This window comes from Lepidochelys kempii, chromosome 1 (assembly GCF_965140285.1).
Source record: "Lepidochelys kempii isolate rLepKem1 chromosome 1, rLepKem1.hap1, whole genome shotgun sequence".
In the NCBI taxonomy this organism is placed as follows: Eukaryota; Metazoa; Chordata; order Testudines; family Cheloniidae; genus Lepidochelys; species Lepidochelys kempii.
In genome coordinates this window covers 122,340,791-122,356,279 of record NC_136380.1, presented here as the reverse complement: position 1 = coordinate 122,356,279, position 15,489 = coordinate 122,340,791, and the positions used below count along the sequence as shown (strand labels likewise).

General features: G+C 41.3%; 1 protein-coding gene across 1 annotated transcript in view; it reads right to left on the bottom strand.

The window, feature by feature from the left end:
• Positions 1 to 15,489, bottom strand: part of GABRG3 (gamma-aminobutyric acid type A receptor subunit gamma3) — a 529,026-nt gene that overhangs the window by 494,155 nt on the left and 19,382 nt on the right. The window contains exon 3 of the mRNA XM_073353127.1: positions 6,079 to 6,146. Coding sequence (XP_073209228.1) covers positions 6,079 to 6,146 — 68 coding nt within the window. The remainder of the gene's footprint in view (positions 1 to 6,078; positions 6,147 to 15,489) is intronic.

The window sequence follows — 15,489 nt, the reverse complement described above, 5'->3', positions numbered from 1 at the left end:
GCAGCTGCACTGAAATAAGATTTTGGGCACTACGGCCACAGAGAGGTAGAGCTACAGTCTTTTCTCATCTCGGGCTGTGACCTCATCCAATCTCAGATACTAACCAAAATTAGGCATGTCCACTCTGTGTATACAGACCTGATTTGGTTTTATAGGGATTGAGTTGCCTATAGGGTGGTATTGTGTTTTTCTGCCTTACTGAGCTTCTTGAAGAGGAAGATATTGAGGAACAAATACATTCAAGTATGTTTCCTGAATTATGTCTCAACGTCAATTTTCTCTGTTTCTAAATCAGGCACAAGTCTAGGTCATATCTGCAGAAAATGCACCGTGTGGTGCCATGTTAAGCTTTAACACATATAAAGCAGCTTATGACCCTATGCTAGGGGTAGACTATTGTGTCACGGTCCAAATTTCTTGCTCAAGCTACAGTCAAGGTCCAGACTCCAAAGACTATAAAAATATGTAAATAAAAAGATTTCAGGGTCCACTCAAAAGCATCTGGCAGTCTGGATTTTGCCCTATGGTCTGCCTATTGACTATACCTGCCCTATGCGGTTACTGAAAAGAATGGGACTTGATGCTCAGAAAATCCATGCATCTGCATAATTTTTAAAATGTAGCACTAAAAATGACCAAATATTTTAAGGTATTAAAATTGTGATCTGGAATTTGAAAACTATACTTTGAAACATTGAAGAGGAAAAAAATTAACAGGAATGGTCCAACTCCTGAATGTTAATGAAAGTTAGCTTGCTTCACTAGGAGGGGGGTCTTCTAAAAACTCTTTTTTTATTAAGACATAGCAATGCTCTTAAACAGTAAAGTTGAAAAAGTTCCTGTGAGACATCAATACCACATCTCGCAAGTCAGATTCTGTAATGAGATTTCACTGTGAAGTGGCCAGTGATAGGTTCCTGTAACTTCTGTATAAAAAGATAGGATAAAGTTAAGGGATATAATAATCACTTGGAAAGTTCTAATGTGGTTTTACATTAAATGCCTTGTGGCAGTTCCTTAGGCAGCCAGCTGATACATATTTTAAAGATCACAGTTCATGTTCCATTTTTTCCCAGTATGACATTTATAAAAATTGACTTTTTTAAAAAAAATGCTGCCCTAAAGATTTTAGATGGGTGTGGAGATTCTACATTTCAAATTGCTTTTGTGTAGCACTGGTTACTTCTGTCACTTTATGTAACCCTTCTACTGCTGGAAAAAAGATTTTTGAAGCCACCTGGACAAACTTCCTGCATCACTCCATTAGATTGATTTTCCATCTATCCTCAACTCCTTTCTGTTTTGACTGTGCTCAGTAATTCCTGCGCTATTTAATATTAGCTCTGTCCAGATTGCACCTCAAGGATCCTTCTTGCTGAGGGCCCCTGGACACAGATCCCACTGCCTTCATAGAATGGGGAAAGTCACCTCTATGGCACTGACCCAAGTCTGATAGGACCCTCTGTGGGGCCAATGATCTGCAAGTAGAAAGGTGGTCATGATCCCCTCCATGAGGGCTCCACTCACTACAGCTTGACATTGTAGTAACCCCTGAGTGGAACCTCTTCCTTTGTAGTTTTAAGGGCAGGAGACAGGTCCAAGACCAGGTGTTAACAGGGGCACTCTTTATATGGTCCATATTTTTATATATTACACAGACATCTGTATCTATAAAATAGAAGCCATGTTGACAGACCCACGGGAGAATAGCTGGGGATTAGTAGACAAACAGAAGGACTTGGCCTGTAGCTGACCCACAAAAACTTTTTAGAGAGGATACTGCTGCTCTTGGCACTAGTCTGGAGCAACCTTACAGTCAGGAGAGCACAAAGACTGCAGTAGTGTGCTATACCAATTTCCTCCTGTGCAAGGGCACAAAGGGAAGACTACCTTCCCAACACTGCACTCAGACAAGGCTAATCACTATCTGGCTCCTAACTATGCCTGTTTTCAGCCACAATACATCAATCTTGCTTACTATTTAAATGACTGTCCTGGGAGCTGCTTTTTGGCTGCATTGCATGCAGATGCAATAAATACAGTAGACTACTCAAACTGCAGCCCAAAATGGAAGGTTAGCTACTGGCCCAGTTTAATACCATACCAGTTAGACTTAGGGTGACCAGAGGGTCAGTGTGAAAAATTGGGACTGGGGTTGCGGGGGTAATAGGTGCCTATATAAGAAAGGCCCCCATAATCAAGGCTGTCCCTATAAAATTGAGGGATCTGGTCACTCTAGTTAGACTTCCTGCAGAAGAAAGTCCTTGAACATTTTCAGGACTGGATAGGATTGAGATAGGTTACTCAAGTTCCACTAGAGAGAAACTACTACCCAGGAGTTTGGGGGCACACATCAGACCACTAATTACATAGTTAACCCCTACCCATTCCAAGCCTACCTAGATGGTTTATAACTCACATCAAAGGGGTAATATATAAAAATGGATCTTGCTGGTTGGTTTTTCATGCTTACATTGAGAAAGCAGTGCCAAAAATGCAGGATTGCAATCAGAAATATTCTAAAGCTTCAATTTTATTAGTTCATGTTATGGTCAGGAAATTTAGATAGAATGCTTTTGTTTAGTTCCCAAACTCTAATCCATGCTCTGTGGGCAGAAAAGGACTAGCCCCATTTTAATGGTAGTAGAGCCAGAGGGATGATCACCCCTCATGAAGATTTAAGAAAGGAGCACAGCCTGGAGCTGTCTTACCTTTTCACCATGGCCCCGTCCATTGTGGGTATCCTCAGATACTTTAATGGAGATCCTGGGGCCAGTTGGGGAAGCATTGGTAGTGCAGTGAATGAAGGGTTGGGCTGCTGGGGGCACAAAGCCTCCGTGCATATTGCCCTGACCGCCTGACACATCCAGGTATGTCTCTGGGTATCTTTCAAAGTCAGAGGACAAACTCTCCCCCCAGGAAAGATTCCTTAAGGGGATCCCTGGTGAGACAGCCCTGGGTTGAGTAGATTCACTTTCCTATCATGGATGCAGCTATCCAAGTTCAATTCATTTCATACTGTCTGTAGTAGTCATCTTTCATCAGTGGTTTCCTCGTTATTTCTCCATGTGAGGGAAAAAGGAATTAGCATTTATATTTGTCAAGGTTCCTTCCCCACTTTGAAGTCTGGGGTACAAATGTGGGGACCTGCATGAAAGCCTCCTAAGCTTACTTTTACCAGCTTAGGTTAAAACTTCCCCAAGGTACAAGCTATGTTACCCTTTGCCCTTGGTTTTCCACTGCCACCACCAAACGTTTCTCTGGGTTCCTGGGAAAGCGTTGTTTGGAAACATCTTTTCCCCAAAAAATCCTCCCAACCCTTGCACCCTACTTCTAGGGGAAGGTTTGGTAAAAATCCACACCAATTTGCATAGGTGACCACAGACCCAAGCCCTTGGATCTTAGAACAAAGAAAAGCATTCAGTTCTTGAAAACATTTTAATAGAAGCAGTAAAAAGAAAAAAGGATCACCTCTGTAAGATCAGGATGGTAAATACCTTACAGGGTAATTAGATTCAAAACAGAATCCCTCTAGGCAAAACCTTAGGTTACAAAAAGACAGGAATATTCATTCTATTCAGCACAACTTATTTTCTCAGCCATTTGAAGAAATCATAAATGTAACGCATATCTAGCTAGCTTACTTACTAAGTTCTAAGACTCCATTCCTGTTCTGTCCCTGGCAAAAGCCTCACCCAGACAGAGACCCTTTGATGTTCTCCCTCTTCCCAGCTTTTGAAAGTATCTTGTCTCCTCATTGGTCATTTTGGTCAGGTGCCAGTGAGGTTATCCTAGTTTCTTAACCCTTTATAGGTTAAAGGGTTTCCTCTGGCCAGGAGGGATTTAAAGGTGGTTAGCCTTCCCTTTATATTTATGACAATATTTATGTTTTATCATAAGCAGGACAAAGGTATGTACTTCTAACGAAACTTGATCTACAGAATTTGCTCAAATATTCAATTGAACAACTATTGCTCAGATTGCTTTCTAATTTAAGGAAGAGGGTTTTACCCCCTAGATTTTATCTACAGGATTAAATTACAGCTGAAACTTGGTATACATGAGTGGTGTTTGAGCTCTAAGATAGCAATATACAATTTAACCTCAGAGTGGTGCAGGTTAAATAAAAAGCAACTAAGAGCTATGGTTGGAAGAGAAAAAGCCGGTTAACTCCTTTCCACCACCTGTTGGTGAGCTCATGCTTGAGATACTGAAGCAGATGGAATCTAGGATACTGGGCTAGATGGACCATTGATATGACCCAGTATAGAATATAAAAACATAAGAATGGTTAAGTGCCTACCTATGGCTTTAGAACACTAACTTTAGGCACCCAAGTTTTATATTTTTGGCTTTCATCTCTCACTCACTGACCACAGTAAAATTTTCTATTGATAACTGAGAAATTGACTTCAAAGTACTGCTGACTCACTTGAAGTGGGTTCTCTGATCCCCTTAGCTTGGACAGTTCCTATAAAATGTAATTAATCCATCTGCATCTTTAGCAGCTCAGAGCAGGATTTACAAGTCAGTTCAAGGAACAAGGAAGAACTAGATAAACCTTCCTAACCTAATAGGTCAGTAGTTACCTTCTCTCATTCCTCTTGTGCAGGGCACACACACAAGATATACTGTAGTAATGTGAGCCAGAGGAATGCATGCAGAAGAGATCCTCCTGTAGATACATCCCTCTGAATTGTAGTTGGAGGGTAAGATAATTACCAATTTAAGAACACAGATGCCTCTATTGTTTCACATTCTGTGCTTCAACTGAAGAAATATAACTAAATGTTTCACACTCACAGAATGTGACACTATGAGATGTTCCCAGTACTGATTATTTGTTCCATCTTCACTTGCCAAATCTCTCATTTGCACTGAGTGTCCTGTGTTAATGTATATTTTAAAAATCCAAGTCATTGAAAAAAGGCATTGGCATTCAAACTCAGAACAATGGTTTTGAAACTCAGCCCCCCCTCCCCCCAGTAAGCTAGAAGAATTACACTTGTTGAATGTTTATATTACAGTTGTGCCCACCAGAGTTGGCTAGGTTTTGAGCACATGATGGCATTCCATGTGTCTGCCCTGAAGAAAGTAGGAGATTAGACTTGATCAGATCAAAATATTAGCAAATCCCCTCCCCCCCCCCCCATTCCTGAACCACATTAGGACAAATGTCATCCTTCCACACAATGGAGAGTGTTTGAAATCCATGAATTGAAGCTGAAAGTTGTGCACGCAAAAGCAATCCAAGCCTACATAACTATGTCAACATCAAGATAAAGAAACAATTTATAGCATGCATTTGTCACTGCAAAAACTGAGCCCTTTCCTGTATGTTAAGCCATCTGTTAACAGTGAGCTAGAAGAGAGTTTTATTTCTATGATTAGGTCCAGCATAAACCAGTGGTATCAGACACATCAGTGTCTCACATGCCTTCTGACAGTTCTGCATCCCTTGGCTCATGTCCACAGTACAACTAAAGATGACCTTTTCCCGCTAAAGCTCAAGGGGAAAACTGAAGGACACTATTCTCATTGATTTATAGTACAACACTGGAGATCTGATAAACTCATGTAAACGCACTGATCTAGTTCATACTGATTTTGGTCCAGAGTTAACCCAACACTTATAAAGCCAAACCTTACATATATATTTCTATACAGGGACATATTGTCAATACCTGGCTTATTTTTAAGATAAACAGAAATTCTTCTACATAAAAATCAATTTAATTTTAATTTCCTAAATGATATTTAAGTGCCACTTGCAACATTTCCCTGAAAATGGTTTGTTCCATATGTCTTTCTGAACATCATAATTTTATCATTCAATATATAACAGCATTTTATGCCAGGCAGCACTCCGCATGATACTGCGGAGTTGGTTTATTTCTCCCAGGAATGACAAAAGAATTGTCTGAAAAGTAGAACTATATCTGCTGATATATTTCTCACTGCTCTCAATCAAAACATCTTAACCTAGTGACATTTCTCTTTCCCCCCTGCCCCTTCGAAACCAAGTATTGATGCCAAGACAAGCAGTCTAGATAAAATCATTGTTAACAAGACACTTACCATATTTATTGATGACACTGGGCCAATGCTGTTAACATAAATGTCAACATCAATAACTGTTGGTTTTACTGTGGAAGAAAACAAAAGGCAGCATTTAATACTACCCTGTGGAGGACACAGCTCATCATGTTAAACTTTTTCATAATTACAGATACCAGTCTTTGGTTAAAACCAAAAAACAAACAGCTGATACATTTTGAAGAGCTGGCAAGATTCCTTTCTATTATGCTTGGTGCATATGTACTCCCTGCTGTAAATTATAGCCTCCATCACTTTCTCTTTATGATCTGTTTATCTCAGTACCAGCATGGAAAACAGACTTTGTGGTTACACAGTGGCCCAGATTCAGAAACTGGGCACAAGCCATCCAAACCGATGCAACTTACAATTTCTTCCAGTCCCCTCCTCACATAAACTACACCACCTTCCCCCATGTGCTTGGCTACTGCAAGAAACTCCTTCTAGACTTGTCTTTTCTACACAAGAAAGTTGCACTAGTTTAACTTAAAAATAGCTAAGCACTTTTAAAGCCTCATTTATTGTTTGCATTCTACATGCAAACTACATATTATCTACATTCTAGACAATACTTAATCCTGCCTTGAGTGTAGGGGACTGGACTAGATGACCTCTTGAGGTCCCTTCCAGTCCTACACTTTATGATTTTATGCCTACAATGGGCTAAATTCAGAAATGTGGTCTAAGGTAGGGATCCCTTAGAGATAGTAATTATCCTACAACTGGTGTCTGAATTGGTGTAACTTGCATGCTGAGGAGATAGAAGGTGTAAGTTAAAGTAGGATGGGAACAACCCACTTAAAGTAGCCCTTCCTTAAAGCTTAGCTTCTAGCCATGTAGCCTATATCAGTACTGATGCTCTTAGTCATCAGCAGAGTGAGGTAAGTAATAGCTTTAAGGTGGCCTGCTAATGAACCAAATCACATCTCAGTTTAGCCCCCTGAGTCTGAGGGAGCCTAAGGGCTTGTTTACATGAGAGTTGCACCAGCCTACCTAAATGTGATTTTAAACCAGTGTAAAAGGCTATGTGGACAATCTTATTTGGGTTTAAATCAGGCTTATTTTGAGTCAGTCAATTATGACTCAGTCAAATCTAAGCAAAAAAGGGGGCAGGATTGCTCTGGCTGAACAAAATCAGTTTATATTGATTTTTTTAAGTTGTGCTTATTTCAGTACTTAAGCAACAGCCAATTCCTGTTTGGTCAATCACGAATACAATAAACTTGTAAAAACAGAAGTTTCTATGAAGATACAAAAGTAACATTAAAATGATCAGAAATAGAAACCCAAAGACAATAATCCCTGCCTAAAATCCATAAAGTGATTATGTACTGTTAGAAAAGTGTGGTATGAGGCAGTTTGGGTTATTTAAGGTCATGAATTTTATCACCATAAGTCAATTCTTTAGGCAAAATTTAAATCCTGCCTACAGCAATCAAAAGGAAATCTGAACTCAGTTGAATGCACACAACTGATGTAATGTAACTCTAATTGTACCTAGCTGATAACAAAATAGGAGTCTAACTGCTCCTAGCAAGGAGGCTGGCTTCAAACTGCAATAATAGGTAGAACTGTAGAAAGCTACAATTGACATAATTTAGGTAAGGATTGGAAGTAGCAGGGAAGCACAAGCAGTTTTATTTAGATATTACATGTGGGCAACAAGACCCTGACACTGCAAAGACGTATGTACACACAACATTACACACCGAGTAGTTCCACTGAAGTCTGTGGAACTAGCCAAAGTGCATGCAAGTCTCTGTAGGATTGGGGACTAAATGATCATGCATTGTTTTGAATCCACTTTTAGTTACACTATATAAATATGCTATAATTTACTGAATTAACTGAGTCAAAATCTGCTGGTATAAAAGGCCCATTTAAACCAGTGGAGAATGTGGCCTTCTATGTTTCATGAATGCTCCAGATGGTTTATAAACAGAAGAGAATAAGAAGACTGCTGATGTCATATCAGTGACAGTCAGGGTCCAGACTCAGATTTCCCCATAAACCCCCCGAATTCCAAATTAAAAAGGAGCCCACTAAATTACATCTCCTAGTTTAGGAGAAGATAGGATGCTTCCGGGAACGAGATTGTATCTTCTGCCACTACCAAGCAAAAGAAGTGCCACATGTTTCTACAAATGTTGGAGAAATGCAATTGGTTCTGCTGTTAAAAAGCATAGCTTCTGTAGAGCCTGGATGCCTCAGGGTTGGAAATGTTCATAAAAACTCCACAGGTGCAGATATTTAGATTTGTTACGGTAAGAGTTTAACTCTGGGATACCCAATGCCTTCTGAAATGGAAGGTTCTAGGATTATTGCACTAAAAAAGAAAGAGTATGCTGTTAGCAAAAAGCCAGCTGGGTCTCAACTGTTTCTATATATAATGCCTACAAAAATTCTCCCAAGACTCATTTTCAAACTAAACCGAGTTTAATGGAGAGGAGAGAGTTACATTAGCAATTATTTCAGTAAACTTATTCCATTCTGGCTGCACCATGTGTTCACAGATGCACATCTTAATGTATTGATTTTGCCTTGTCTAGAGCTGTTGAGCTGCTGATGGAGCCTTCTTTCTTGTCTTAAAGAATCAGACCTCACAGACCTTGAGCAAGCAACCAACATTTTTATACCACACTAAAAACAGACAGTAAGATTACAGATGGGTACTCCACCTCTTCAGAACAGTTGTCAGAAGAATCAGACCGAAATAGTTCTAAAGAGCTTTCAAAAAACCTAGGGAAATTCCCGACAGAACCAAAGGTGTATCATATGCAGACGTGTGATTAAAAGTTGTCAAGAGATATATCAGTGTTCTCAAATGAAGGTTTTTGACACATTGTTTATTCTAGCAGTTACTTTTGCTAAGACAACACAAATGAGTCCAAATTACAGCAGTGTAATACTGACAAAGTACTGCCATACTATAGTATTTAGGGTTATTTAATGGCTTAACATATGTATTTTTTACTTTTCAAACATCCTGGCGTTAAAGGGAATTTATAAAGCTGATCAAAATATCTGCAAAATTAAGGTTATGTCAGGAAAGTACTAAGTGTATATATCATACAATTCCCTTCAAATATCACTGCAGAGAAATTCTGCTCTCATTCATACCAGTGAAAGAGTCATACATCCACTGGTTTCAGTGAAGTTGTACTTCAGAATTACACTGGTATAAACCCAGCAGAATTTGACATATCTATACTGTGTGGACCTGATTGCCCATTGAAGTCAATGGGCAGGCTTCCTACTCACTTCACTGGGCTCTGGATCAGTCCCTGGGTATGTTTACACTGCAGTGTAAGACCAGGGTTTGAACTCAGGCTCAAGACTAACCCCACCTTCTCTTTACACACAAATTATGCTAACCTAGGGTTAGGACATAGGGTCCCAGGACCCCACAGGGGCGGAGGACCCAAGCCAGGACCCAGGGTTCAAGCCATAGTCCTTTGCAGTGTAGATGCAGCTGCACTGGACTTGTCCTCTGGAAGTCTGCCTAGAAGTATTCCCCCAATCCCATGGACCAATGTTTTGTCCTCCAGACAGTAAGGTTTAGTGGACAGTCAAGTTTTCCCCCACACTGCAATATGAACACAAAGTCTGGGATATGGGTGGTTGGACTGGGGCCCACCTAATGGAGGGTAGATCCTGGAGCCCTAGGCTGGGACCCAGGGTTCAACAATTCCTAGTCTTGGGTTACAAATGTGTAGGTGCGCAAACCCAGGGTCTGCTAACTCAAGTTCTACTAACCTGGGCTTATGTTGTACTGTTGACAGAAGCCCTATGTCATGATGGCTAATTAGATGGCAAATTTAAATTTCTATTTGACAGCTGGTTCTTTTCTATAAATATCTTCATACTTCACAGGAAAACTGCGGGGTATAAGATTCTGATCACTTATTTTTCTAAGTTAGTATTTTAAAGGAGGTTGCTACTTAAGATCTCAAGACTATTGTAGCTGCCACTCAGCCATTGTGCCCATGTCAGCAATTCCATGACTATGAGACCATAGTTGGGTATTTTCTACAGAAAGTTCACAAAAAAATCTCAATATTTGAAACCTATGGAGATAAAATGTATGTTGCTGCACAGGGCTCATGAATATGTAAAAATCTCCCTCACTGGAAGTTTAACATGAATAGAACTAGGTGAAATATTTCAAAACTTTATTTTTCATGGGAATTTTAATGTTATAAAATGTCCACCTTTTCTTTTTTGCTATTAGTCAAACAGTCCAAATCTTAAATTATCCTACACTTTCTTCAGAACTTTGATGCACATATTATGTATCAGTAATTAAATCATTTTATTTTAAAATAAAATGCTACGTTTTTATTCCTAAAAGTGCATATAGTCATGTAACCAATGTATAAACATTATATAATCCCAGCTCCAAAAAACCAATCTGGATTCCAAAGTGTCAAACTTCCACAGGAGTTCTGCATGCAAAACGCTAGCAGGATTAGACCCACAGTAATTAGATGCTCTTGGAAATCATTCTGTAATATTCCAAATTATCTGATCATTCAAAGAGTAACCAATTACCTCATATATTGCTACTTTTAGACTGTGGTAAGGTTGTAGTTTAATTACCCTATGATTGAGTAATGATTAGAGCTAGAAGACTGACTTTTGGTTCACTGGTAATTCTCAAAACAATTCAATCTGAATTCATTTTTTATTTTTGGCAAATCACCTACCCCATCCTCACACACCATTCACAAACCAGGAGGAAAGTCCTTTTGTGACTCTAGCCTGAAAATATTTTCTTCCACAATTATTCAGCAGATTTGAGTCAAATCAGTGGATTGTTTCAGTCAATCCAAAACTACAGGTTTTGGCAAATAAATTATTGATCTGAAAATGTTGTCTGGCTCTAGTGGTACTGTATTCTCATATATTTACATGTTTGTCCCTTTAAAATAAATTGCTACCCCCTACCAAAATGTCTTTATAAGAATGCCTAGTAAGTATAACTAATTTTTAAATGGTGTTGGGCAATGTGGGATACCTATTCACTCATACAGCTCAAGACTTCACCTCTATTTTTTTGGACCAACTTATCCCATTCCAGCAAACACATCTGTGATGCTGGCAGACCTGGTGCCAGCTCATGCCAAGGTCCCTAGGCCTCACTGAACGTGGACAAATGTAAAGCTGAAAACCAGTTTGGCTCGCCTGAGCGTTAGTATTGTTAAAATAGATATTAGGCTTATAAAGTGTGGTTAGTATTTAGACTTTATGAAATGCTTCTAAATTGTTGCATGCATTAATCTTACTTATAATATCTGTGTCATGTTCTAAGGCAGTGGTTCTCAAACTAGGGCTGCCGCTTGCTCAGGGAAAGCCCCTGGAGGGCCGGGCCGGTTTGTTTACCTGCCGCATCTGCGAGTTTGGCTGATCGCGGCTCCCGGCCAATGGAGGCTGCAGGAAGCAGGGTGGGCCGAGGTATGTGCTGTCCGCCCTTCCTGCAGCCCCCATTGGCCTGGAGCAGCAAACTGCGGCCAGTGGGAGCCATGATCTGTTGAACCTGCAGACACAGCAGGTAAACAAACCGTCCCGGCCTGCCAGGGGCTTTCCCTGAACAAGCAGCGGGACCTAGTTTGAGAACCACTGTTCTAAGGTAATATTAAAATGTTTGTTCTGTAGCTATAAAAATATTTGATCAAACTCAACCCTTAGAGTCAGGCAAGAAACATTACACCAAGTGTGAAATACTAGTTTACCACAAGAGGGGTCATCTCCTGCCCAACAGAAAGAAGCCCATAAACACCAGACTAACTGCTGTAAAACATCAGTGGACAAAAGACTTGGCTGATTGCTTCCCCCCCAAAGAAGAAAAAAGACACACAAATACTTGTTGCATCACAGCTTGAACTCTGGGGGAAAGGAATAAAAATCCTTGTCAAGAAGAAATTAGGCCTATGTTCCTTGGACTTCAGGGAGAGGGTCAGACTTCTAAGTGTAAGCAAGACATCCCCAGCTTTGTAGCTTGCGTTAGCCCTAATGGATATATTAAGTGTGCATATTACAGCAGCTTCTATCATCTTTGAAACCCAAGACTGACTCATTTGGGTGTGTATGCTCACCTGCCTTAACCTTGTAAATAACATTTCTTTTCTGAGTTAATAAATCTGTAGTTTATTACAGGACTAACTACAAGTACTGTCTTTGGGGAGATATCTAGGATGCAATTGCCTGGTCCCTTGGGACTGGGAGTAACTGGACTATTCTTATGATTTTTGATGTAAGAAAACATCTTGGTGGCAAGATAACATGGAGTCACAGACAGTCCAATCTAAGGCTGTAGTCATGCCTGAGGAGATTGCACTTGTTACTTGGTTGAAAAAATGTAAGTACAGAACTCTCAGCCAGTTTGGAGTCTGTGCCCCGATTTTTTAACAGTCTCACCTGAAATTGGCACTCATTGCTGTGAGCCATTCTAGACAGCTTGACGATATCAGTGGGGAATGCTAATGAGAAAAAACTGATTTTAACTCACAATTCTTGACTTGCTTTTCTTTTGTGGGAGGAGTTAGTGTTTTCGGACAAGAAGCAGGGGACATAGCCTTTCATTGCCTAGAGTGCAAGGATGGAGCCTCTGTCTTCATGGATTGAAGACCTCAATCTGAAGGACTCTGAAACATTGTTGTGTAGTGGTAGCCCCCTTCCAGGTCACTCCTAAATTACTGCATGCTGGAGATATGTTGCTGCAGTTTTTATCACAGTAAAATCCACAGCAATGATGCAGGGAGACCTGGCGGGTTCTGAGTGGAACAGTTAATGCCCATGAGAAAAGGGAGCAGTAATGAAAAATAAAGAGAAATAGAAAAATGGATTCAGATTGGCAGAGAAAAATTAGCCAAGGTTGTCATTTGGAGGAGAACTAGCTGAGTGCAGATCATTCAGCATGAGTGTATTTAATAGCAAACTCAGGTGCTAGTAGTTCTTGCAAAGTCATCATGCCGACTGAATGATGCCTCACAGCACAGCTCCCATGATCTGTGGAGACAATCCTTGTCTCATGGTGCTTGTGATTTTTCTCAGTTATCAACATGAAAGTAATTTACTTTTTCCACTTAGTAATTGAAGTGGTGTGGTCTTTTTGCTAAGAGAGGACTGGGGGAGAAGAGAGAAATGGTCATTAACATTACAGCTGTAGGCCTACACCCACAAAAAAAGGACTAAGGCATTGCAACAGTGTGTCAGAGACTAACCTTTAGGAACCTAGAAAGGTCACAGATGTAACACTGCAATCCACACAGGCTGACTTAGGCACCTAGGATCCCCATGCAATTGATGAGGAGAAATAGGCATCTTAGTTGAGATGCCTAAACTAGCCCATAGGAGATACTCAACCCCGGTGTGGGGTGGGGGGGGGGGGAGAAGAGGGGGAATGGGTGCTTGCCTCTCCCCACCTCTCCCTCATAGGTCAGCACTTAAGTCCCAGCTGCAGGAAGGTCTCTCTCTCTACTGGGCAAGCAAGAAGTGGGAACCTGTCTCTTAGAATCAAGCACCGTAGGCACCTAGGTGGTTTCTCACAGGAACGAGTTAGGCGCCCAGGTCACTTCACACAAAACAGTCAGTGGAGGAGGTAGTGCCACACACCTTATAACTTTTAACCCAATGTTAGAGCATGCACCTACATCCTCTCTCTGTTCACTCCCCAGCCTGCTGCCTACTCATCTCTCACAGGCTCTCTTCTCCAGCCTTCTTGCTTCAGTGTACACCCCTCCCTCAGGGCCAGGCTCCAAGGGTCAGACTCTTCGCCTGCATTCCTGCCGTCCCTCTCTAATGCACAGAGAAAGGGGCTACACACATGCTCACTATAACTTTCTTGTGACAGCTTCCTGGCTTTATACTAGCCCAGCCCATTCCTGCTCAGGTGAGCTTCATCCTAATCCTCTCAGGTGGGACCTATCATACTAATTGGTCCTCTCTGCACTTCATTAATCCTTTCAGGATTGGTGTGGGGTGAACACCCTCTCACAGAGACTCTCTGCTCAAATCCTTTCTCCCCCTCTGGTAAAGATGGGGGGATTCAACCGGTGTCGCCCACATCCCAGATAAATGCTTTAATTACTGAGCTAAAAGATATAAGATGGGCAGCAGCAGCAGCAGCTCCTCCCCCCCTCCACTCCCCCTTCAGCTATATTTTGAATGGGACCTGATCTGATCAGCAGCCTCTGAGCAAGCCTAACAGATTGGGCCTCAAATGCATTCATTCCCCAGTTCACAGATTGCTCTGGGGCTTTGGAAGGATATAGGCATCCAGACACCAGAGCATGAACTTATTGAGTTCGCGGGGGTGGTCGGGCACAGGAGCAGAAACTTGGGACTTATCTACATGGTGCATGAGAGGGGTGTGAGTTCTAATGCACACCAATGCACACCATTAACACAATCTAGGGAACTTTTAGTGTACACCAGCGGGGTCTACTCAGGCTTCATAGTGCTTTTCACATTGGTGCATGTTATAATTTATATCCTTCTTGTCCACATTGCTGCACCATGCAGACAAGACCTTAGGTGGTGAGGGAACTTTTACCCTGAAAATGTAGGCACCTATAGGTGGATTATGGGTTTGTGGGCCCTGGGCCACAGCAAGTGGGGGCCCCTCCCCACACCTTCCGCCTGCAATCCCCACCTGGCATTCCTGCTGGGGAGCGGAGTTGGGGTGTGGGGGCTTCCTCCACCTGCCCGGTGCTCCTGCCAGGGAGCAAGGTCAGAGTGACCATTTTTCCAGGGCCCCCCAATTGGCCAGGGCCCCTGGGCACAGGCCCCATTGGCCCAGTGGCTAATCCACCACTGTAGGCACCAAGTGAGTATAGGTGTCTGCCAGAATCTGCAGGAGTTTCATGGATTACAATGAAGCCTAGACTGGGATTTAGGTGCCTAAATCTGGGTTTAGGCACCTAAGTACCTTTGTGGATGAGGGCCATAGACATTACATACTTTATGTGGTCATTATTATCCTAGCCTAGCAAACATAGCTAGATAAATGGGGGTTACTGGAACATTAAGTGTTCCATTAATGCAGTAACATTCTTACAATGAGTACCCTATGTGTGCAGTTTTGTAACACTGACAAAGGATGCTTGGCCCAACAAAGTAATTTGTTACTTTGACCATTACTTGCATTTTTTTAATTGTAAGGTGCAAAATGGGCTGTGCAATATAAATCAAGTGAGAGAATGGTGAATGATTAAATGGGAATGAAGAACTAGGTGGGTTGAGTTTCTTCTAGACTTCCTAACCTTTGAGATTTTTAGAGTTGAAGAATTTTTTGTACAGAAAGTGTTCACATAGCAAGACCTTCTCTGATTTTTCTTTTGTTTGTTTTTGTTTTAAGAAGCTCGGGTAGTAGGAATCACCTCTGATTAGGAG